The sequence below is a fragment of the Balaenoptera borealis genome (assembly GCF_965194805.1).
Source record: "Balaenoptera borealis genome assembly, chromosome: 6".
Classification (NCBI taxonomy): Eukaryota; Metazoa; Chordata; class Mammalia; order Artiodactyla; family Balaenopteridae; genus Balaenoptera; species Balaenoptera borealis.
Genome location: NC_138863.1, coordinates 45,559,659 through 45,581,585, shown reverse-complemented (window position 1 = coordinate 45,581,585; position 21,927 = coordinate 45,559,659). Strand labels below are relative to the sequence as shown.

Below are 21,927 nucleotides of genomic sequence, written 5' to 3'. Positions count from 1 at the left end.
ATTGTAGACTTAAAACTCAACGTTGTTCATAAATATCTGATTCAAACTGACACTAATCCCATAAACAAAATCTAGAAACAATTAATCTAGAAACGGTAAGCCCATAAACAAAATTCTGATACTCCTTATTATACTTGGCCAGTTACTAACATCTGTATGGTGCTTACAATGTTAGTTAAGGGCCAATATTGGATATGACAATTAAAAGAGTCCTGCAAAATAGATAATAATGCTATCTCTATTTTATAAGTGAGAGCTCAAGGCTAAGTGACCTGCACAAAGTCACCAGAATTCATGGCATAAGTTGTCGGGCATGGGTGATCCAAATTTTCTTTTTATTTTACCACACTATTTCTCCACATAATGTTCATCTCTGACGATAAATACTGTTTTTATCTAATTTTCCTCTGTATTGTGTATGTACCCACTTATTATTTACCAGTAGTGTTAGTTTTCTTTTACTTGATTAAGAGCTCTTGAAATGTTATTTATTTTTTTAGGGTCCCCCTGGTCCCCCTGGAACTGCAGGATTCCCTGGTTCCCCTGGTGCTAAGGTAAACATGTATTTCTGTAGAAGAATGTAAAATATATCTTTGAGACAACAGAAAATCATTGGGCTGCTTCTTGAAAGTGATTTTTTTTAACAGTCAAGTGGATTTCTTTGAGCTATATAGATCTTTAAAGCCCTATTCTTGTTTCCAAAAGGGGTTTTATCCCTGGCCTTCGGCTATTCTGATCTCTTCTGATGTCTTTTCTTTTTTCCCCAGTCTCTTTCTGCAAACAGAGATAACACAGTCACACACATAGTTACCATTTTTCTCTGCCTATGTGATTAATGAAATTTTGCTTTAATTATCGTACCACTTCAGCCTTTGGGAGATGGGTTTAAACAGGACTGACTAGCAAACTGGCCAAGAGATTAGAAGTGGCAAGGGAGACTGACTACTTAGGGTTTTATCCCTTAGGGTGAAGTTGGACCTGCGGGATCTCCTGGTTCAAGTGGCTCCCCTGGACAAAGAGGAGAACCTGGACCTCAGGGACATGCTGGTGCTCCAGGTCTTCCTGTAAGTACCAAATATGGCTGATTAAGGGAGAGCATTGTTACACTTTATTTCATGAAAGCATATGTTCTAATGTTGCTATCAATTAAAATTACTTTTTTGCAAAGAAATGTTGCTTAGTGCTCTGCAATAACTCTACCATGATAAATATTGATTTGACGAGTACCGAAATTAGTTTTGCGGTCTGTACTTTTCTAGAATTTATGAATTCTATGGTTATATGACACAGAATAAGTAGAGGATGGATAGTTATCTGATACTTTGAAGACTGTGCCCCAAACTAATCACCAATCAGAAAAATTCGGAAGAGAAACAAGACCAAAAACCTCTTCTCTATGTTCTTATTTAATAATTTAGACCAAGTGCGTATTATCTTTAATTTATTCAGATAATGATCATTTTTTGCGACATTTTATGTGTTGTGCTGTAGTTGGAAGAATCACCTAATCTCTATAAAGCACCCATCAATAAATTTATTTTAGTTATATAAGCAACTTCAAATATATATGCACTATTTGCATTCTTATTAATATGCTCTTTTCCCCTCCTAGGGCCCTCCTGGGAGTAATGGTAGTCCTGGTGGTAAAGGTGAAATGGTAAGATGCCCCCACCACTCACCCGCATTCAGCCATACACATATTATTGGCTTCCTCTGCATTTTGCAGGACAATACATTTAAGTTAGCTATTTAGAAAAGAAAGTTCAAGTTTGCCTAATGTTAACGTTCTTGGATTGTTTCTAGGGTCCTGCTGGCATTCCTGGGGCTCCTGGACTGATAGGAGCCCGCGGTCCTCCAGGACCCTCTGGTACCAATGGTGCTCCCGGGCAGCGAGGTGCTGCAGTAAGTTGTCTATTTTTCCTTTATTGTCTGAAAGGTGTGGTTTATTTCTCACAGTAAAAAAAGAAATAGCAGGCTCTTTGTTCTTGTTCCATTGAATTTATATTGATTTCACTCTGGTTTTATAATTGAATCAGGTGTGACTGGTGATTATTTTGTTAGTCTATTTTCCACGTTTTTAAACCAAGATTATGTCCCATTTAGGGTGAACCCGGTAAGAATGGGGCCAAAGGAGAGCCAGGACCACGTGGTGAACGCGTAAGTATCGCCCTAACAGATTTGATTATTTCTTAGAAATGTATACCATAATCAGGAAATAAACAGGTAAAAAATTTGCAGTGAAATTCAGTCATTATTTCTTTATTGACCTCCTTTCACAGGGGGAAGCTGGTTCTCCAGGCATTCCAGGACTTAAGGGTGAGGATGGCAAAGACGGTTCTCCTGGAGAACCTGGTGCGAACGGACTTCCCGGAGCTGCAGGAGAAAGGGTACGTTTCCCACGGGCATCGAAAAGGAAAACAATCATAGAACTTCACCTTCACTGTGAAGCAACCATGTTTGTTCTTAATTTGAGTAGTACTCAATCCCAAATATTGTTTTGAAGCATTTCACAGTATGAGAATTATGAAAAAGTTTTGGCACTTTAGACTTAAATATTTGCCTTTCACTATTTCAGGGTATGCCTGGATTCCGAGGACCTACTGGAGCAAATGGCCTTCCAGGAGAAAAGGTAGATAACTTTAGTTTTCGATGCTCAGGAATGCTGGTGCTACACATAGGTATATTCTTCTATACAGTTTCCCATTACTTAACACCTAACTATCTGAATGAAATATATTGGAGTTAAAAAAATAGTAATTCCCAATGTAAAACAATGGGAATTATTGCATTCCCTGCTCAGCCATTCTCTTAGCTTTGTAACTAACGTTATTTAACCTCTATGAGAATTCTTTAATTTATCTGTCAATTGGGGACTATTTATCTCAATATCATTGCAAGAATAAGTTAGACTAAAATGCCTGAAAGTTCTTTGGAAACTCTGAAGTGCAGTGCAAATCTGATTTCGTAACATCAAAGATATTTGATTTTATATGCACCAAACTATATTGCTAAGCCCACTAAATATTGCTTTCTTCAGCATGTGATGTTCATCGAAGTTGCCTTAAAATATTTCCGGTATGACAACCCAAGCTAATAGGTAACGGTGATTTACACTGAGCATGCCAGCAACACCCCACCTCTCTTTAAGGGACCAAAAGAAGTTCTCTAGTTGCAACCTAAGTACTGTCAACGTCTAGGTCAATGAAGGCTCTTTTACATACATGTTGATTTATTTCATCACATAGGGTCCCCCCGGGGAGCGTGGTGGTCCAGGCCCTGCAGGGCCCAGAGGAGTTGCTGGAGAACCTGGCCGAGACGGCCTCCCTGGAGGTCCAGGATTGAGGGTAAAGAGGAACACTTGTTTGATTGACACTGTCATTTACTAAGAAGAAAAGCAAATGAAGAACGTTCAAAAATAACTTAAATCAGACTCTACATTTTGTAGGCTCAAAACAAAACAAAATTCTTTTTAGAAAACTTAAGCTAGTATAGATTGAAGGACAGAAAATAGAATGCTTGACGAAGATATTTACAGACAGAAAAACATGTGTGCAAATATGAAGCTACATATGTCAGTGGAAAGCTCAAAATTTTACAGATAGGTGCTTTTAGGTTTTTTTTAATTATCATTTTAAAATCAGCTGACTGACTGAATTCTTCAATGTAGGGTATGCCCGGTAGTCCTGGGGGACCAGGCAGCGATGGGAAACCAGGACCTCCCGTAAGTACATTTTTAACATCTCATTTTACAAGTCCAGAGAATAATGAAATGCACAGTTTGAACTAGGCTTGATATATATTGTATAGCCTTGGTATGTACATTGTATATTTTGATCAGATTTTTATGAAACCTCTATTAATATAATTTTTTCTCATTAGGGGAGTCAAGGAGAAAGTGGTCGACCAGGTCCTCCAGGCTCACCTGGTTCCCGAGGTCAGCCTGGTGTCATGGGTTTCCCTGGTCCTAAAGGAAATGATGTGAGTTCCTTCCTTCATTTCTTCAATAAATATTTGACAAAAGGTCTTTTACTTTCTATATGGGAGTGCAGATGGCCAAAAATTGATCTCCACTTCAAAGCACAGAAGAGTATATGAAAATCAAAATACCGTGTGAGAAGGGAGCTAAAGTATTTTTTCTGGAGTTCTGGGCAAAGAGTGGAACATTTATGGAAACCTAGCTCTCGAAAGTAGTTTTCGGTTGTGGATGTATGCATGTGTGTGTAGGGGGCAGATCAAAAACATGAGAGAACGCTATAATGAATAATTTCCTTTTGAGAATAAGTAAATACTGGCTACTTCTTTAGGGTGCTCCTGGAAAGAATGGAGAACGTGGTAGTCCTGGAGGTCCTGGCCTTCAGGTATGTAGCTTTCATCCACTCATTTCCAGTCTTCTAGTAGAAGCATTTCTCTCCAACTCTATGACTTCTATTATCTTTATCTCTGCTTCCATAACTGTTTTTTTTTTTTCAGGGTCCTGCTGGAAAGAATGGTGAGACTGGACCTCAGGGTCCCCCAGGACCTACTGTAAGTTTACTCACATAAATTGGAAATGGAAGTGGATGGGACTGGGACCAAGGGAAGACTTTGGGTATTATGCAGTCTCTGACACTATATCATTATAGTTCACCAAAGCAATTACAAAGCTTGTTTAGTTAGTTAGCTAAATACTAATATTGAGTAAAGTTTATGTTGTACATGTCTCCCTTGCATCACTTCCACAAGCCAGACTCTGCCCCCCTTTACACCATTAATTTTTTAATTAAGCAACTGGCCTGATGAAATGAAAACTGTGTGAACTAAATATGAAAGGATATCTTATAATGAAGCATCTCAATATTTTTTTGTACATAGGGACCAGGTGGTGACAAAGGAGACACAGGACCCCCTGGTCCACAAGGATTACAAGTAAGAATTTGTTACTTAAATGTCATTGGGCACCTACTTTTATCAGTACTTTCCTTTGATAGTTTTATTTGTTGAGTTAATCAGCTGTTCAGTATCCTTGTGACACTAAAAGATTATAATGCATCTTAAGCTTAAAATGTGCGGATCTGACTTCTACCTTGAAATAAAACAATAGGCAATGTTAATAGGCATAACTTCCATGCCTATTCTAGAATGAGTGCATTAATAATTTTTTAAATAAAATAAAGTTCACATAATTCTATATGCTTATACTTATTTTTATTGTAATTTAAATGTATATAGCTAAATTCATCTCACCACACTCATCAATTCATTTTTATATACAGCAGCAGAAAGAATTGAAGGAGATGAACATAGGTTTGTAAGATATGATTATCATCTCTCTATCGCTGGATTTTGAGAGCTACATATTTTTTACACTTAAAAAGACTGCTAAAACCATTTTTGAATACTTTGCAGAAACATACTTACATGAGAGAAGCTTTTCTGTAAGCAATGTTTGAAGTGATTACACAATACAAATATGATTCCTTGTAGGGCTTGCCTGGAACGAGTGGTCCTCCAGGAGAAAATGGAAAACCTGGTGAACCTGTAAGTTGCTTGCCATTTTTTCAAAACTTAGAAACCAAAAGAATAAATATTAATCATTTATAAATTATTAACTTTTGCATTTTCATGCCACGGTATCTGGGCTTTAACAATTAGTTTTGAAATATTCATTAACAAAACAAAGAAAAATTATTCAGTCATAACTATTCCATGGAAAGTTTGAATTTTACCATAAAATAAAAGGATCTAAAGGAAGAGTACACAGCTCAAGATTGGACAAATTATACAGTATGCAAGTCAAGTGTGTATTTTGCTTATACTTATATAATGTATATTCTGATAGAGGCCTAATCATGCAATGCCAATCTCCTAGGGCCCAAAGGGTGAGGCTGGTGCATCTGGAACTCCAGGAGGCAAGGTAAATATTTCCATTTATTTTCTCATTTCTTCAGCATGTTATAGAGCAGTTGATTAGTGACACATTTTTAGTACAGCAAACCAAAATATTCCTTTCTTTAGAAGCACGACATTGCAAATGTTTGGTGAATACACTTAGGGTAACCCGAGACATTTCCAATACATTAAATTTGCATCAGCTGGAAAATGAAATTTTCTGACATGAATAAACACTGTAGAGTCAACTATGGACCTGAAATTTCAAAAGAAAACTTTTCTGGTGCATTGGCTCTCTATAGAAAAACTGTTTTGGTAGAAGAACTTTAAAAATTTGCCCTTGTGATAAAATAATAATAATAGTGTCAAAGCTAGCTCATCAGACCAGCTATCCAAGTTTCCTTGTTTAGATTAACTAATTTTGTGTTTCTGTTTGTCACTCAGTTGATCAAATGTCTTTTATAATTATAAAAATTTCTAAATTTTTCAAAAATGTACGTTAAGAACCTTGTGGTCTATATCAAAACAATACAATTTAGGGTGTTTTTGCTTTGTTTTTAGCCTTGGTTTTCCTAACAGGGATATTCCATTTTCCTACTACAGGGTGATTCTGGTGCCCCCGGTGAACGTGGACTTACTGGACCTCCAGGGCCCCCTGGGCCTAGAGGGGGAACTGGCCCCCCTGGTTCCGAAGGAGGAAAGGTAACTCCACATAATTCAATTCACCTAGATTTTACAAAATGCATTTCATGTCTTTCCTGTGATTTACTATTTCTCCTTTAATTTCAGGGCGCTGCTGGTTCCCCTGGGCCACCTGGTAATGCTGGTTCACCTGGTCTGCAAGGAATGCCTGGAGAAAGAGGGGGTCCTGGAGGCCCTGGTCCAAAAGGTGACAAGGTACCAACTTATTCTTTGTTAATTATGTAATAAAACCAACTTTGTTGGTTAAAGGAAGGCAACATTTCTGGAAAATAATCTATTTTCAAAATTAATATTATCATTTTATTTATTTTTAGATTTTTTTTTATTGGAGTAAAATTGCTTTACAATGTTGTGTTAGTTTCTGCTGTACAATGAAGTGAATCAGCTTTATGTATACCTTTAACCCCTCCCTCCTGGACCTCCCTCCCACCCCCACCCCCATCTAGTAAGTGTAATTTGAGATGGATTTCTAAAGCAACTTTCAAAGCAGAACACCTACTATACATTGCAGCTAATCTTGAGGGTTTCTCCTCTTCTTGGCATGTTTTCAGTGAAGATACCTCTAATCTGATGACGTTGGCTTTTATTTGACAGGGTGAGCCCGGCAGTTCAGGTGTCGATGGTGCTCCAGGGAAAGATGGTCCAAGGGTGAGTACTTGGGGAGAATTGGGGAGAAACAGAATTTATCTGTATGTGATATGGAGTAGTCCCTCACCTCAACCTCTATTTTTTCCAAAAACTCCTCATGATAAGTTAGACCATACTTTGCCACCTTCTGGGTATTAAGAAGACCCAAATGACATGATTGTTAAAATTCCTGGTTTCTATCACTAATAGTTCAACAGTGACCTAAGAATGGAAAAAATCTCAGAAGTATGATAAATGTTATAAGCTGAAGTCATAATAAGTCACTAAAATTCAAGATAATCAATACTGCTGATGAAGGAACTTTTTGATTTTAAAAAACATTGAAATTCCATGGTACATTCATACCATGGAATATTACTTAGCAATAAAAAGTTGATACATGCAACAACTTATACAAACACCAAGGACATCATGCTGAGTGACAAAAGTCAATCTCAAAAGGACATACTGCATGATTCCATTCATGTAACATTTGTGAAATAATGTAATTATATAGAACAGCTTTATGGTTGCCAGAATTGAGGAATAGGGGAGAGGGAGATGGGTGTAACTATAAAGAGGTGACATGAGGGAGTCTTTTATGATGATTGTACCTTTGAATATCTTGAATATGGTGGTGGTCATGCGAGGCTACACATAATAAAATGTCATAAGGCTACATACACACACACACACACACACACACACACACACACACACACACACAAATGAGTGCATGCATAACTGGTGCGAACTGAATAAGCTCTATGGGTTGTACCAATGTCAATTGCTTTGTTTGATACTATACCATAGTTGTGTAAGATGTAATCCTGAAGGAGGCTGGGAGAAAGATGCACAGGATTCTCCTGTATATTTCTTTGCAAACTTCTGTGAATCTATATAACTATTTCAAAATAAAAATGGAAAGAAAAACACATTACAATCAATTCTATTCGCATTAGTAAACACCTAGATATGACTGTAGCAAATAAACATGATAACTAAGCCATTAGATAGACATTATCTTCACTGTAGTTGCCTTAAACAAATTCATAAATGCTTCATTTTTAACAGACTAGATGAGTAAGCCATCATAAAATTTTTTTAATCTAATATTTTATTTATGTAATATAAGTAAAACTTTAATATTTGAAAACTTCAATGTGAAAACTTTAATATGTGTAACAATACTTTAAGTGGTTAAATGAAATATTTTGAATTATCATACAATTGAATAAGGCAATGCACTTTAATTCTAAAAGATACGACTGTGAAATCTTACATCACATCTTATTTATCTTCTGCAATAGAAAGAAAAAATGAATCTATAAATTGCCACTGAATTATATAATCCATGAAATCTTATATTTACTAAACTCTGCAGTATTTACACACTGAGTGAAGAGCATATCATTCAAGCCATCAAAGCAATCATATTATCTAGTTTATTAGATGAACAGTATGTCCTTAGATATGCTCTTTGATTAATAAGGAAAATGATGCTTTTTATCTTCGAAATTAAAGTATATTTCTATTTTCTTTAGGGTCCTACTGGTCCTATTGGTCCCCCTGGCCCAGCTGGTCAGCCTGGAGATAAGGTAACACTTGACACTATTTAGAAACAGAAAATGTCTTTTGTCGTCATTGTTGTTTGAATGCAGGGCAATATAAATTATTTTTCTCTTTTTTAAGGGTGAAAGTGGTGCCCCTGGACTTCCGGGTATAGCTGGTCCTCGTGGTGGCCCTGTAAGTGTTTAAGACATTTCAACATAATTTTAACCGCACACAGGCAGCAGCTACCTGTGCTTCCCTCTTTAGCAATTCTGCTTCTGGCCCTGAGTCTCAATGATGGGATACTGTCTTTAGGCATCATATGACATGCAAGGAAAGGTTAAAGTCCTTAAATCTAAAATTCACAAGAGACCATTTCAAATCTTGCCATCTTTCCTAAATAATTCTGGAAAAAATATAAAAATTGCACAAGTAATATGCATTTGTAAATGAGTATTTCTTAAAGCTATAGGATCTTTGCCTGAGCCTCCTTCTAGATCTAAAATTCTCTACCTTCAGGGTTTGCAGACTCAGGAGAGATACTTAGTAAATGTTTTTAATTAATTAATTTAATGATTGATTTCTCAAAACTTTTACCATATTTTTATTTTTTTAAATCCTTACATTTTTAGAAGTTATACAAGTAAGTGTTTTAAACACTTCAAAATTCTCAAATTATTTTCCTTGCAAATAATATCACAGTCAGAAGCAGAAGGAATCAATGGTTCTGGTGTTGTCTACTTTGAATTTTATTGAGAAATGGAAAAGTCTTCAGAGGTTAAGCTACGTTAGTTAGCTTTGCACACTAATACTATCTTTTCTTAGCTTAAAGGAAAGATAAGATGATACAGAGGATGACGTGTGCTCCCAATGGGAAGATGTCTTCACTGTGACTAATGAGTATATTTTCACTTAAGGGTGAGAGAGGTGAACATGGGCCACCAGGACCTGCCGGCTTTCCTGGTGCTCCTGTAAGTATGAACATTAAAACATACATATCACACAGCCCAGAATCACTATCTCGCTGAAAAATAGCAGAAGTATAAGTCAAGTCTGAATTCTAATCTATCTCAACCACTCATTCCTTATGGGGTTTCATTTATCCACCTCCTTTTTTTTTTTTACACATTATCTCTATTCTTACTGTTTAAAAGATGGAGATAAAAACACCTGGCCTGTCTTTATGCCAGGTTAATGAGGCTAACATGATCCCCTAGACTTAAAGCACTCTGAAAATCTGAAAGGTTCTTCCATTATTAGATGGTACTAATTAAAATTTGCTCTAAGCCCCATCTTTCTCAAATGCATTTACTGGTGACTGTTTTGAGATGCACAATCCTCGGAGAGAGGTTCTCCTTTATGACAAAGAATGTACATCTTACCACTTTCTTGATAATTTTCTTTTATCATAGAAACTCTTTTTGGGGGGGCCACATAATGGGGCATGCGGGATCTTAGTTCCCCAACCAGTGGAAGCTGGGAGTCTTAACCACTGGACCACCAGGGAAGTCCCTGTCATGGAAACATTTTCATTGTCTTTGTTTCTTCCATGTCTTCAAAGACTCTTCTTTTCCAATTTTATTTCAATAGCTCTCCACCTGAAGAATTCTATTTTCTGAAGGAAAATAAGGACAAGCCCATTGTATTGTGAAAGATGTAAGCTCACGGGCTGTTTTTGTTTCTGAATGCAGGGCCAGAACGGTGAGCCTGGTGGTAAAGGTGAAAGAGGTGCTCCTGGTGAGAAAGGTGAAGGAGGCCCTCCTGGAGTCGCAGGGCCCCCCGGAAGTGCTGGGCCTTCCGTAAGTATTTCTCTTTCTCTAAGCCTTCTAATGGAAAGCACTTAGGTTTGTCGATACTTCAATATTTCATACTGAGAGAGCTTGTCATGGTGACAAGGGTACAGTTTTCCTAGGAATACAGTTCTGAGTTTGACGCTTGACTCCAACAATCTAGATATGACCTCAGTCAAGTTATTTTAATGTCCTCATAGAGTTACTGGATTTGTTTTTGTTTTTCTTGATGTAGCTTCTCATTTCTGTAGTAATGTTTTTCCCCCAGTTCTACTGAGATATAATTGACATATAACATTGTATTGTATAAGTTTAAGATGTACAACATAATGATTGTATGTATTACAAGATGATTATCATGATAAGTAGAGTTACTGACTTTCAAAGGCTTAATGCTTTTCCCAAATTTTGATTTTGGTGCTATTCTTATAAACCATTTCCATCTCCCTTCCATATAGGGTTCCCCTGGTCCCGCAGGTGTCAAAGGCGAACGTGGCAGTCCTGGTGGTCCTGTAAGTAATGATCCTCTTAACTATTATTGAAAAGCATTAAGTAATATCAATCTGTATAAAAACTGCTTTGAAAGCACTAGATCCCTAAAGAGAGTATAAAATTATAATCACTCATTCATATGTGAGTTATATGTAAATTCCAAGAGGAAAAAACAAACCATAAGCGATCCCAGAGTAGAATGCAGGTCCTACCACATTTCTTACAATTTATATTTGTTTTTAGTGGTTAATTATTTGTTTTCCTTGATTTTTGACATCAAAAATATATTTATAATTTCACAGGGTGCTGCTGGCTTCCCTGGTGGTCGTGGTCTTCCTGGTCCTCCTGGCAATAATGTAAGAACTTTTTAAAGTATTTTTTAACCATATATTCCATAAAGAGCATTCATATATACATAGGGTGAGAAAATTATCCATTGCTACTTCTCTTTGTATTAAACCCCATATAAAATTATTTGAATGCAGGTAAAAGAGGGGAAAAAATTACTTGTTCATTATAAAATATTCAAATTTCAAACATTTCTTTGTAGGGTAACCCAGGCCCCCCAGGCCCCAGTGGTCCTCCAGGCAAAGATGGCCCCACAGGTCCAGCTGGTAGTAATGGTGCTCCTGGCAGCCCTGGGGTGTCTGGACCAAAGGGTGATGCTGGCCAGCCGGGTGAGAAGGGACCACCTGGCTCCCAGGGCCTTCCGGTGAGTGGTTTCTTTGCTCTATTGATTGACAGTAGCTTTATTTTCAATCACAAATCCAGCAGAGGAAAACATAGTCACATAAATAATAACTAAGATTTCATTATCTGTCACAACAGGGAGTTCCAGGCCCACTTGGACTTGCAGGGATTGCTGGAGCACGAGGTCTTGCAGGCCCACCAGGCATGCCAGGTAGTAGGGGCAGCCCCGGCCCACAGGGCCTCAAGGTGAGTATAGCTATCTTTCACTGGACTCTCGCTTCCTTTGATAGTCTTCAGACATCACATAAACATAGCAAGTATGTAATGATCAAGTTTTCCTGTAATTAGATGCAAATTCTTGATATTTTCAAATTTTCAGGAAGCATGCATATTACTAAAAGTCTCTGGAACACAAAAACAATGCACATAATAGACTGGCCTTGAACATCAAAACAAATAGATTGATATCACAGAAAAATATCTTGTCATCTCAAATACCTGTTAGGAAACTTGTCAGCATTCTTCAGTTTGCTGACTGTCAGTCTTGAAGCAGGAAATAATGTCAGGTTATAGACCTATGAAAGCCTTTAATTGATACCAATTATCCATCAACTCAATTCATTTTATACTCCTGACTTTCTTTCACTGATATTACTATAACATCCTAGTGCTTAACGTCTTAAATATTTATTTAGCAAATAGGGTAATAAAATCGTATTTTATTAGGACACACCGTTTTTCACTTTGAGCACCTCTTTAAACTAAATGTCATATATGATTGTAGTGAAATTACAATATAATATTTAAGTCTAGTCAATTTATATGAACATTTCCAATAAATGTATGTATTCTTTAAATAGAGCCAAATGTTCAATATAACCTAATTCTAATGGGTACCACAAACCTATAGTTTCATGATGGCTCATCATTATATTTTTCTTACAATAGCCATGTCTATTTATGTACCTCATATTAGGATGTATTCTAATATGAGACTCAATGTAATTACTCAACCTTTTGGTATCCAGGTTCACTGGGCAAGTTAGAAAAGACAAGAAGCTTGCTTCCCCAAAGCTTTTCCCCTATGGCAGGGATAGTTTTAGGAACAAATTCTATAGAAATTGGGAAATAAAGACAGCTGATAATATCACATTAATTGATTTCTTAGGTTAAAACACAAATTTATTTTATTCTTTTGTACACAGGGTGAAAATGGGAAACCAGGAGCTAGTGGTCTCAATGGAGAACGTGGTCCTCCTGGAGCCCAGGGTCTTCCTGGTCTGGCTGGTGCAGCTGGTGAACCTGGAAGAGATGTAAGTACTAGTTCTTAGAAAATACACAATAAGCAGGGTAGTATTTGATAATTTATTTAAGCAAGGGTCAAATTGGGCCCTACTTTGGGTCTAAAAGTATAAATATTGCCACAAGCCAAAGTTCTCCTTCTTTCTCTAGTAGTAGATATTCTTTCTATTACAACTTAGAATAGCCTTAAATGTTCATGTTCTTTAGTATTTACCCGATGAATGATCATTAATGGAAAAGAATATGATCTTTAGCTAAATGAGAAAAAAGTTGGGGATAGGGAGAGCCCCAATTTACAACATTCCTTCTGGGTAAAAATATTCTGCATGTTATCTGTGATTAGTCTTTCCTTAAAATGTAGATTTCCATTATCAGCTTAAATTACAGTGTGTCAAGATGTTATTTATTATTTCTCCCCCAAGGCTCCTTTTTAGACTTTTTTTCCTAGTCACTTCTTGCTCTCTCACCCTGTGAAACTTTAGCACCATAGATATACTGCATATCTGTTTAGGTATTGTCACTCCTTGCAGGGCCACACCCATTGTCATATCTAAGATTTTTCACTCCCAAGAACCAATTTTATCCTCTTTAGGATGATATTTTTCCCATTGAGAATGCATGGCTTAGATGGTATTTAAATGGTTCCAAAGAATTTGATTTCATTTCTTCCTCTTTTTTTTTTCTTTAATCAGGGAAACCCTGGATCAGATGGTCTGCCAGGCCGAGATGGATCTCCTGGTAGCAAGGTATAACAGGCACATGTACAATAAGTTTGTGTAATTAAAACAATAGCTGCTGATCAGATCGATTTTGGAACTGTGAACTTGTCCACAGGGTGACCGTGGTGAAAATGGCTCTCCTGGCCCCCCTGGTGCTCCTGGTCATCCAGGCCCGCCTGGCCCTGTCGGTGCAGCTGGAAAGAGTGGTGACAGAGGAGAAACTGTGAGTTCTCATGAACTTCATCTTTCCCTACTTATCTATTTTCCTCAATAAGGAGCTCAGTAGGTAGAAAATAGAATGTCATATCTGCCAACCAAAAGATCTACTCTCAATTGTTTCACAGTTTTGTATGCTAGTCAGTCCTTAGGCAACTGTGGTAATAAAGATATATGAGAATTTCTGGCAGTAGTCAATGAAGAATTCATTATTAAAATTCAAAATGGTATTAATCACGCCAAGTGTATATCCACTTGGTCAATATAAAGTTGAATTAACAGGGTTTTCTGAGCTTTCCTATTCAGACCCCCTGGTAAAGCTGTAAACAGGTAAAGGATTTTTAAGGAGAAAATAACACTAACTTTCAATAATAGCAAACATATCATTATTCCCTCACAATGAAATTATTAACGTTTAAGTAAAACAAAACTGTATCAATAAATAAACACTTCCCTGTGCATGTTCATTTGTTTATTTTTATTTTAGGGCCCTGCTGGTCCTTCTGGTGCCCCAGGTCCTGTTGGTTCAAGAGGTCCTCCTGTAAGTCTTTTTTTTTTTTTTTTTTAACTAGTTCTACAATGTAGGAAATATTCTATTTTCTGGCATGCTCAGCAAAAGGGGATGACTAAATACATAACTATGGAACCAAATTTAAACTTTCCTTTGATGATATAGAAAGCAATTTAGGATCTAAAAGTTCCTTGGGGCTATGAGATTACACATCAATTATTGGGGCTCCATACAATTCTCAGTCCAAGATCAAAACAACCACAAGAACAATCTTTATCGTTCCAAGTATGCAGTGTTTGTTGATGAGATTTCTAGCTTGTAAAATGTTATAAAATGGACTTAATTGTTATAAATCCTATTTTGTTTTTCCAATGTGTATGTGTGTATGACCTTAACTCGAAATGTGTTTGTGAAGGGTCCCCAAGGCCCACGTGGTGACAAAGGTGAAACGGGTGAACGTGGTACTAATGGCATCAAAGGACATCGCGGATTCCCTGGTAACCCAGGTACCCCAGGTTCCCCGGTAAGTGTATCCATTTTGTTAGAAAATCCCCTCAATGCATTTTAACTAATGAGATAGGCAAATCTTAGAGACCAATGATAGAAAAATGTTAATCTGTGAAAGTCTATGCTAAAAGAGATTAGAAATGGATTTGAGGGCTTATTTGAAATAGTAGTTGGCATGAGACAATGGGGATATTAAAGGAAAAGGAAATCATATTTTATCATGATCCCTATGTTTCTTGATCTGATCTTGAACATACAGTGTCCTAAGCCTTTTTAAAGTCTTCACTCATATTCACCTTCCTTTCCTTTCAGGGTCCCTCTGGTCACCAAGGTGCAGTCGGTAGTCCAGGACCTGCAGGCCCCAGAGTACGTACCACAGAAAGATATTGGAAGGTCCATATTTTAAAATGTTAGCACTGCAGGAAAATATTCTAGCATTGTGATATCATGATAATTTCTTAGGGACCTGTTGGACCCAGTGGGCCCCCTGGCAAAGATGGAACAAGTGGACACCCTGGTCCCATCGGACCACCAGGGCCTCGAGGTAACAGAGGCGAAAGAGGATCTGAGGTAAGATATCACTTATAAATATGTGTATTTAATTTGCTTTAATCTTCACATTTTCAGAAACACTTTACAATATTTTAAAACTGAGATAGTGAGTTAAACACAATGCAATTACCAAACCTAATTTAGGACCTGAACAATGACTTTAAGACATTCTCCACCACATGAAGACTTTCTCATCACTCTATAATGACAGGGAGAAAAAAACCTTTCTTACAGTTTATCAGGTAACAGTTATATCAGAATAAAGACATAGCCCAATTAATAAGATGAACTCTGCCAGAGCTGATCTCATATTAGAGATCTCACAATTATGATAATCTTAATGATTTACAAGTATAAAGTACATTCCACTTCTCAAACGGCTTCCATGTCTCCTGTTTTGCTACTGATATCATCATTCCTAATACATTCCTATCCCACACTTCTGGAGTAAACAGAAGAAAAGCTATTATCCCCACAAGTTACACAATTAAAACACAAATAAGTTAAGTGGTTAGCCCCAAAAAACACAAAGTTAGATTCCAAAGTTGGGATCAGAATCTAAGTTTCCTGATCATAACCCCTCTGTCATGTCAGCATTAGAATTGCTTACATCATTTATACAGAAGGAAACACGAGAGAGTAAAATGTGTGTTCCAACACCAATTCTTCTTACACACTGGAACACACTGAGTGTCATAACAATGAATTATAGTTATAAATTGGTTAATATTTGATCACAAAACAAGCCAAATAAACTTTTACTGAAACAATTACTATGACACAATATATCAATTGTTTGGAATGCATTTTGGGGGGCTAGCAACATATTTTTTTCAGTGGATACCGAACAAGTGCCCCTCAGTGATGTATGCTCTTACCCTTCCTAGGGCTCCCCTGGCCACCCAGGACAACCAGGCCCTCCTGGGCCCCCTGGTGCCCCTGGTCCATGCTGTGGTGGTGGGGTTGCTGCCATCGCTGGCATTGGAGGTGAAAAATCTGGGGGTTTTGCCCCATATTATGGAGATGAACCAATGGATTACAAAATCAACACCGACGAGATTATGACTTCACTCAAATCAGTCAATGGACAAATAGAAAGCCTCCTTAGTCCTGATGGTTCTCGTAAAAACCCTGCTCGGAACTGCAGAGACCTGAAATTCTGCCATCCTGAACTCAAGAGTGGTACGCTGGGGAATCTTTCACACTCATGGCAACAGGATAACAGAGAAAACTGCTTATATTAGAATTTAGGGGAAATGAAAATTTTACTGGGAATAGAAAACATTATATAGCAGAGACAGTACTTAAAGAATGTTAGTTGAATTGAAATTCCTTGATATTCTGAGTAAGAAAACATGAATTTTGTAGGTGTACTTAAACTGTAATGTAAATTCAAAATATGCCAAACGTAGGAAAATCTAAAGACAGTTTTACAGAAATTTTAATACAGATTATAGTTTGGCATGTCTTTTCATATCATCACAAAGTTGTTTGAGTGATAAACAACGTATATCACTGTGTTTGTAATTTGATGCAGACATAATTTGTAATTTAATTATTGCAACATTTATTTATTGAAACAATTTTTACAATAAATTTAATTATCAATGTTTTCAAATTAAGAAGCAATCTAAAAGTTCCTCTATTCTGCTACACTATAAAAGTACAAATACATAAAATACAAATACATTAGCAGTCAACATTATGAATGCCTTACAAAATCATTTTGGTCCAAATCCCATTACTGGATATTATAACCAATTCCATTGTCCTTTTTGTGACTATTCAGGAGAATATTGGGTTGATCCTAACCAAGGTTGCAAGATGGACGCTATTAAAGTATACTGTAACATGGAAACTGGGGAAACGTGCATAAATGCCAGTCCTTTGACTATTCCACGTAAGAACTGGTGGACAAATTCTGCTGCTGAGAAGAAACATGTTTGGTTTGGAGAATCCATGGATGGTGGTTTTCAGGTAAGAAAAGATATACCATTTTTCTTTAACTAATCCATCTCTACTTACCTGACTGTTTTGTTCCTCCCATTTGTTCATCACAAAACAAATTTAGTTAATAAATAGAAAAGTGAAAAATTTTTATATACTCAGGTAACTACTTTTATAACTTGTCTCTCAAAAGCTAAACTAGATTAAATTATTCTTCGTAAGTTACCAACTTTTCTTCAATTCTTAAGATCTTCTTTACTCTAGCATTGTATGTTATACATACAATAAAGACATAGTCATACATAAAATATATGAACAACTTATATTACAATGACCATACTACACTGCATGAATCCCTTATGTATAATTGCAGCTAAAATGTTTGACCAGCCTTATTTGTTCCCTATCACAGTTTAGCTATGGCAATCCTGAACTTCCTGAAGATGTCCTCGATGTCCAGCTGGCATTCCTCCGACTTCTCTCCAGCCAGGCCTCCCAGAACATCACATATCACTGCAAGAATAGCATTGCATACATGGATCATGCCAGTGGGAATGTGAAGAAAGCCTTGAGGCTGATGGGCTCAAATGAAGGCGAATTCAAGGCTGAAGGAAATGGCAAATTCACCTACTCAGTTCTGGAGGATGGTTGCACGGTAAGTAACAGCATTTTTATAAGCATGCATCATAATGAGCTTAGCATTTCTCATTTAATCATGCTACTTTGAAAAGAAGGAATAAAAATAATGAGGGTGAACAAAAGATGGCATTTGGTGTGAGTTATATTGAATCTACTGATTCATTCCAGGGAAGGTTAAATCACACAAAAAATGAGCATACCTTCTCAACCTCCAGGTGAAAACCAGCTGATGTGAAAGCAATTGAAATTTAAATCCATGATATAAACTTTGCCAGATAATTTAGACAGTTACTATCCACTCTACATAATTGCCATCATACGGACTCAATCTAAAATCTCTTTTTAATTTTAAAGGTTAACTTTAAATCAATCATTTGTTATTATCATTTATGAACAGAAGGAGAATTCACTTCTAATATTAACAGATTCCAATGTGAGAGACCTATCCACTTCTTAGTAAACCAGCTCTATACCTGGTAACAATGACCAGAACCAAGGTTTCTGAGAATGGACTGGCCTGTGGCAATCTCCTTGTTGGGTTTACCCTAAAGCCCTATAAGGCTTTTGGTTAACAATATGGTTTATCAACTGGGAGGATTCTCACTTTGAACTGGAGCAGGTCTCAGATGTATGGAAGATAATGTACATGGCAAGTTGGCAACTCCCTTCAACAAAATTTTTTTTTTTTAACTTCGTCAAACACAGAAACTGTCTAAGTAATTGTAATGTCATGATCACTTTTTTTTTTTTTTTTTTTTTTTGCTCTTTTTTACAGAAACACACTGGGGAATGGGGCAAAACAGTCTTCGAATATCGAACACGCAAGGCCGTCAGACTACCTATTGTAGATATTGCACCCTTCGATATTGGTGGTCCTGATCAAGAATTTGGTGTGGACGTTGGCCCTGTTTGCTTTTTATAAACCAAACTCTATCTGAAATCCCAGCAAAAAGTTTCACACTCCATATGTGTTCCTCTTGTTCTAATCTTGTCAACCAGTACAAGTGACCAACTAAGTTCAAGTTATTTATTTCCAAAATTTTTGGAAAAAGTGTAATTTGACCAAAAAAGAATACTTTTTTTTTTTTTTTTTTTTTTTTTTTGCTGTTACACCAAATACAGTTCAAATGCTTTTTGTTCTATTTTTTTACCAATTCCAATTTCAAAATGTCTCAGTGGTGCTATAATAAATAAACTTCAACACTCTTCTAATAACACTGTGTTACATTCTTTGAATCCTAGCCCATTTGCAGAGCAATGACAGTGCTTACCATCAAAAGATAACCTTTCTTCTGAAATAGTCAAACATGAAATTAGAAAAGACCTTCCTGTTTCAACTACCTCAACCTGGTCAGAAACACAGATGAATTCTATAAGCCCCATAAGATGAAAAAAATTGTATAAAATACCAAAACTTATAAATTTCACTGATTAAGTTCCTAAAATATTGGTTAAAAGAAAAAGAGTAGAGTGTAGTACAAGAATTTAAAGAAATATTTTTGAAGCCATAATTATTTTAATCTTGAATATCAACTGCTTTTAAAGGTGCTTTTCCTTTTTCTTGTCATTGCTGGTCAAGATTACCAATATTTGGCAAGACTTTAAAGACACATGTTCTGGTGCTAATGTACTTTCACTTTTAAAACTCTAGGTCAGAATTGTTGCCTTACGTTCAAAACACAGATGTACACCATCTGTACATGTCTCCGGTCAAAAAGATTTCCTGGTGTGTCACTGCCGGGGACTCTTTCTCTGCAACCTGTAAAAGTCAACAACAAAAACAAAAAACAAATTTTGGGGCTGCTTTTGTCACAATAACAGAGAATGTGTTGAAATTAAACTTTGTAAGCTTGTATGTGGTTGTTGATCTTTTTTTTCTTACAGACACTCATAATAAAATATCATAATAAACATTCCTGGTTTTTGTCAACTTTTCATAGATTTAAAAAATGCAAGTTTACAATCTAGTGATTTTTCTTGAAAAAAGCATATTGAATCCTAGCTCTCTGGCTTAATAATGCAATGACTTTCAGGAATATGAGATGATATAACTCATGCTGGGAACAGAGATAATGCGCAATGGGGAATCTTGCAGATTTTTAGATCATATTTAGTGGAACTCCTTGGGGCATATTGAAAACTGAGGGCTTCTATATGACACAATCCCTGGAAATAGTAACATAGTAAATTAGGGAGTCTCCAAAGTGGTAGTAATCAGGGAGGAAATTGCTGGTAATTTAGAAGGAAGTAAGCAGGGTCTGGCAAAACAGACATTAATATTAAGAACAGTTGCAAGCTTAGGCTTTTTCTACCACCTCTAAACACTGCCTCATTTCCCTCTTGAGTCAGCCCCTTCTCCATCAACAAGTTATTAATCTTTTAGTTACTGCAAATGAAAATAGCATCGTCTTGCATACCTGACTTTATAGTTTGAAATGTATTCACTCTATATAATTAATAATAATAATCCTTTCAAAAATAAAAATTCCATCAGTCAAATGTCAAGACTCTTAGTCTACTTATCCTCCAAGCTAGAGGCAACCAATGTTAGCAGTTTCTTGTGCATATTTTCAGAAATATTATCTATCTATCTATCATCTATCTATCTATCTGAGTCTATTTGTGTTATGCATTAGAAATTAAATTCCTTGCAGTTTCATTTTAGACATATTCAAAGCCAGCAATATTTGGTCAAGTCTTTCTCACATTGCATCACTCTGACATTGGCTCTCCTGCCTCATCTTTCATTTATAAGGACTCTTTTAACTACATCAGCCCTGCCCCCAACTAGATAATTCAGGATAACTTCCCCATTTTTAGGTTAGTTGATTAACAACCTTAATTCCATCTGCAATCTTAATTCCTCCTTGCCTTGCCATGTAATATAACATATTCCCAGGATCCAGGGCTTAGGATGTGGACACATTTGGGAGCTATTATTCTGCTTACTTCAACAATGATGCACAGAAGTAAGGAGAATGGTGGTGGTCATAGCTGTAGTGAGGGCAGTAATAGCCAGGTTTCTAAAGAAATTTGGCCAGTAGTGCCAGAAATGTCATTCAGTGCCCAGCTCGTTGGTTTCACCAGGCTGCTTCTGGGGTGTGATCTTGAAGATGGCTCTGAATGTCAGCATTCCCTTCATAGCTGTTCATTTTATGAACCTGGGTTCTATAACTTGCTCTGAATTTCCCTGAACTTCAAGTAAAATCTATAAGTTGCATTTCTTAAATCAGCCCAAGTTGGTTTAGGTTGTTTGCATGAATCCAAATGTTTTGGCCTGAGTAACTGGGAGAAAAGTTGCCAATAGCTGAGATGGAGGAGACTATCAAGGTAAAAGATTTGAGGAGCTAAAAGATTTAACAAGATGGGGCAAGTTAAATTTAGAATGCCTATCAATCATCTAAGTAAACTTGCTGAGTTGGAAGTTAGGTATAAATCTGGAGGTCAGAGAGAGGTCTAGATTAGAAAAATTAATTTAGGAGTTTCAGCATATATATGGCTTTTATATCCATGGAAGTAGATACAATCATTAAATAATTGAGTATAGAAAGAAAGGAGAAACTGTATAAGAACTGAATTCTGGGATATTTGAATATTTACAGGTTGGAGAAGTGAGGATGAAGCAGCTAAGGAGATGGAGTAGGAATAAAGGGAAACCAGGAAAGTGTAGTGACCTAGGTGTGAATAAAAATGTTTGCTGTTTAAATTTTTAAATTATAGCATATTAAGAGGATAAGGATGCTTAGGGTTGGTGTATTACAAGGCCACTAATTGCGTATTTTAAAAAGTAAGATCACATGAGGTTATATCAATA

At 36.6% G+C, this 21,927-nt stretch overlaps 1 protein-coding gene across 1 annotated transcript in view; it reads left to right on the top strand.

Moving 5' to 3' along the window:
- The window catches only part of COL3A1 (collagen type III alpha 1 chain), a 38,536-nt gene extending 18,510 nt beyond the window's left edge, over positions 1 to 20,026 (top strand). Inside the window, exons 15-51 of the mRNA XM_082397487.1 lie at positions 501 to 554; positions 966 to 1,064; positions 1,613 to 1,657; positions 1,804 to 1,902; positions 2,104 to 2,157; positions 2,280 to 2,387; positions 2,576 to 2,629; positions 3,246 to 3,344; positions 3,668 to 3,721; positions 3,880 to 3,978; positions 4,305 to 4,358; positions 4,471 to 4,524; positions 4,852 to 4,905; positions 5,464 to 5,517; positions 5,849 to 5,893; positions 6,472 to 6,570; positions 6,658 to 6,765; positions 7,165 to 7,218; positions 8,742 to 8,795; positions 8,890 to 8,943; positions 9,666 to 9,719; positions 10,440 to 10,547; positions 10,997 to 11,050; positions 11,333 to 11,386; positions 11,581 to 11,742; positions 11,859 to 11,966; positions 12,926 to 13,033; positions 13,715 to 13,768; positions 13,857 to 13,964; positions 14,445 to 14,498; positions 14,884 to 14,991; positions 15,288 to 15,341; positions 15,438 to 15,545; positions 16,415 to 16,709; positions 17,317 to 17,504; positions 17,887 to 18,129; positions 18,889 to 20,026. Coding sequence (XP_082253613.1) covers positions 501 to 554; positions 966 to 1,064; positions 1,613 to 1,657; positions 1,804 to 1,902; positions 2,104 to 2,157; positions 2,280 to 2,387; positions 2,576 to 2,629; positions 3,246 to 3,344; positions 3,668 to 3,721; positions 3,880 to 3,978; positions 4,305 to 4,358; positions 4,471 to 4,524; positions 4,852 to 4,905; positions 5,464 to 5,517; positions 5,849 to 5,893; positions 6,472 to 6,570; positions 6,658 to 6,765; positions 7,165 to 7,218; positions 8,742 to 8,795; positions 8,890 to 8,943; positions 9,666 to 9,719; positions 10,440 to 10,547; positions 10,997 to 11,050; positions 11,333 to 11,386; positions 11,581 to 11,742; positions 11,859 to 11,966; positions 12,926 to 13,033; positions 13,715 to 13,768; positions 13,857 to 13,964; positions 14,445 to 14,498; positions 14,884 to 14,991; positions 15,288 to 15,341; positions 15,438 to 15,545; positions 16,415 to 16,709; positions 17,317 to 17,504; positions 17,887 to 18,129; positions 18,889 to 19,035 — 3,402 coding nt within the window. The 3' untranslated portion in view covers positions 19,036 to 20,026. The remainder of the gene's footprint in view (positions 1 to 500; positions 555 to 965; positions 1,065 to 1,612; positions 1,658 to 1,803; positions 1,903 to 2,103; positions 2,158 to 2,279; positions 2,388 to 2,575; positions 2,630 to 3,245; positions 3,345 to 3,667; positions 3,722 to 3,879; positions 3,979 to 4,304; positions 4,359 to 4,470; positions 4,525 to 4,851; positions 4,906 to 5,463; positions 5,518 to 5,848; positions 5,894 to 6,471; positions 6,571 to 6,657; positions 6,766 to 7,164; positions 7,219 to 8,741; positions 8,796 to 8,889; positions 8,944 to 9,665; positions 9,720 to 10,439; positions 10,548 to 10,996; positions 11,051 to 11,332; positions 11,387 to 11,580; positions 11,743 to 11,858; positions 11,967 to 12,925; positions 13,034 to 13,714; positions 13,769 to 13,856; positions 13,965 to 14,444; positions 14,499 to 14,883; positions 14,992 to 15,287; positions 15,342 to 15,437; positions 15,546 to 16,414; positions 16,710 to 17,316; positions 17,505 to 17,886; positions 18,130 to 18,888) is intronic.
- The last annotated feature ends 1,901 nt before the right edge of the window (positions 20,027 to 21,927 follow it).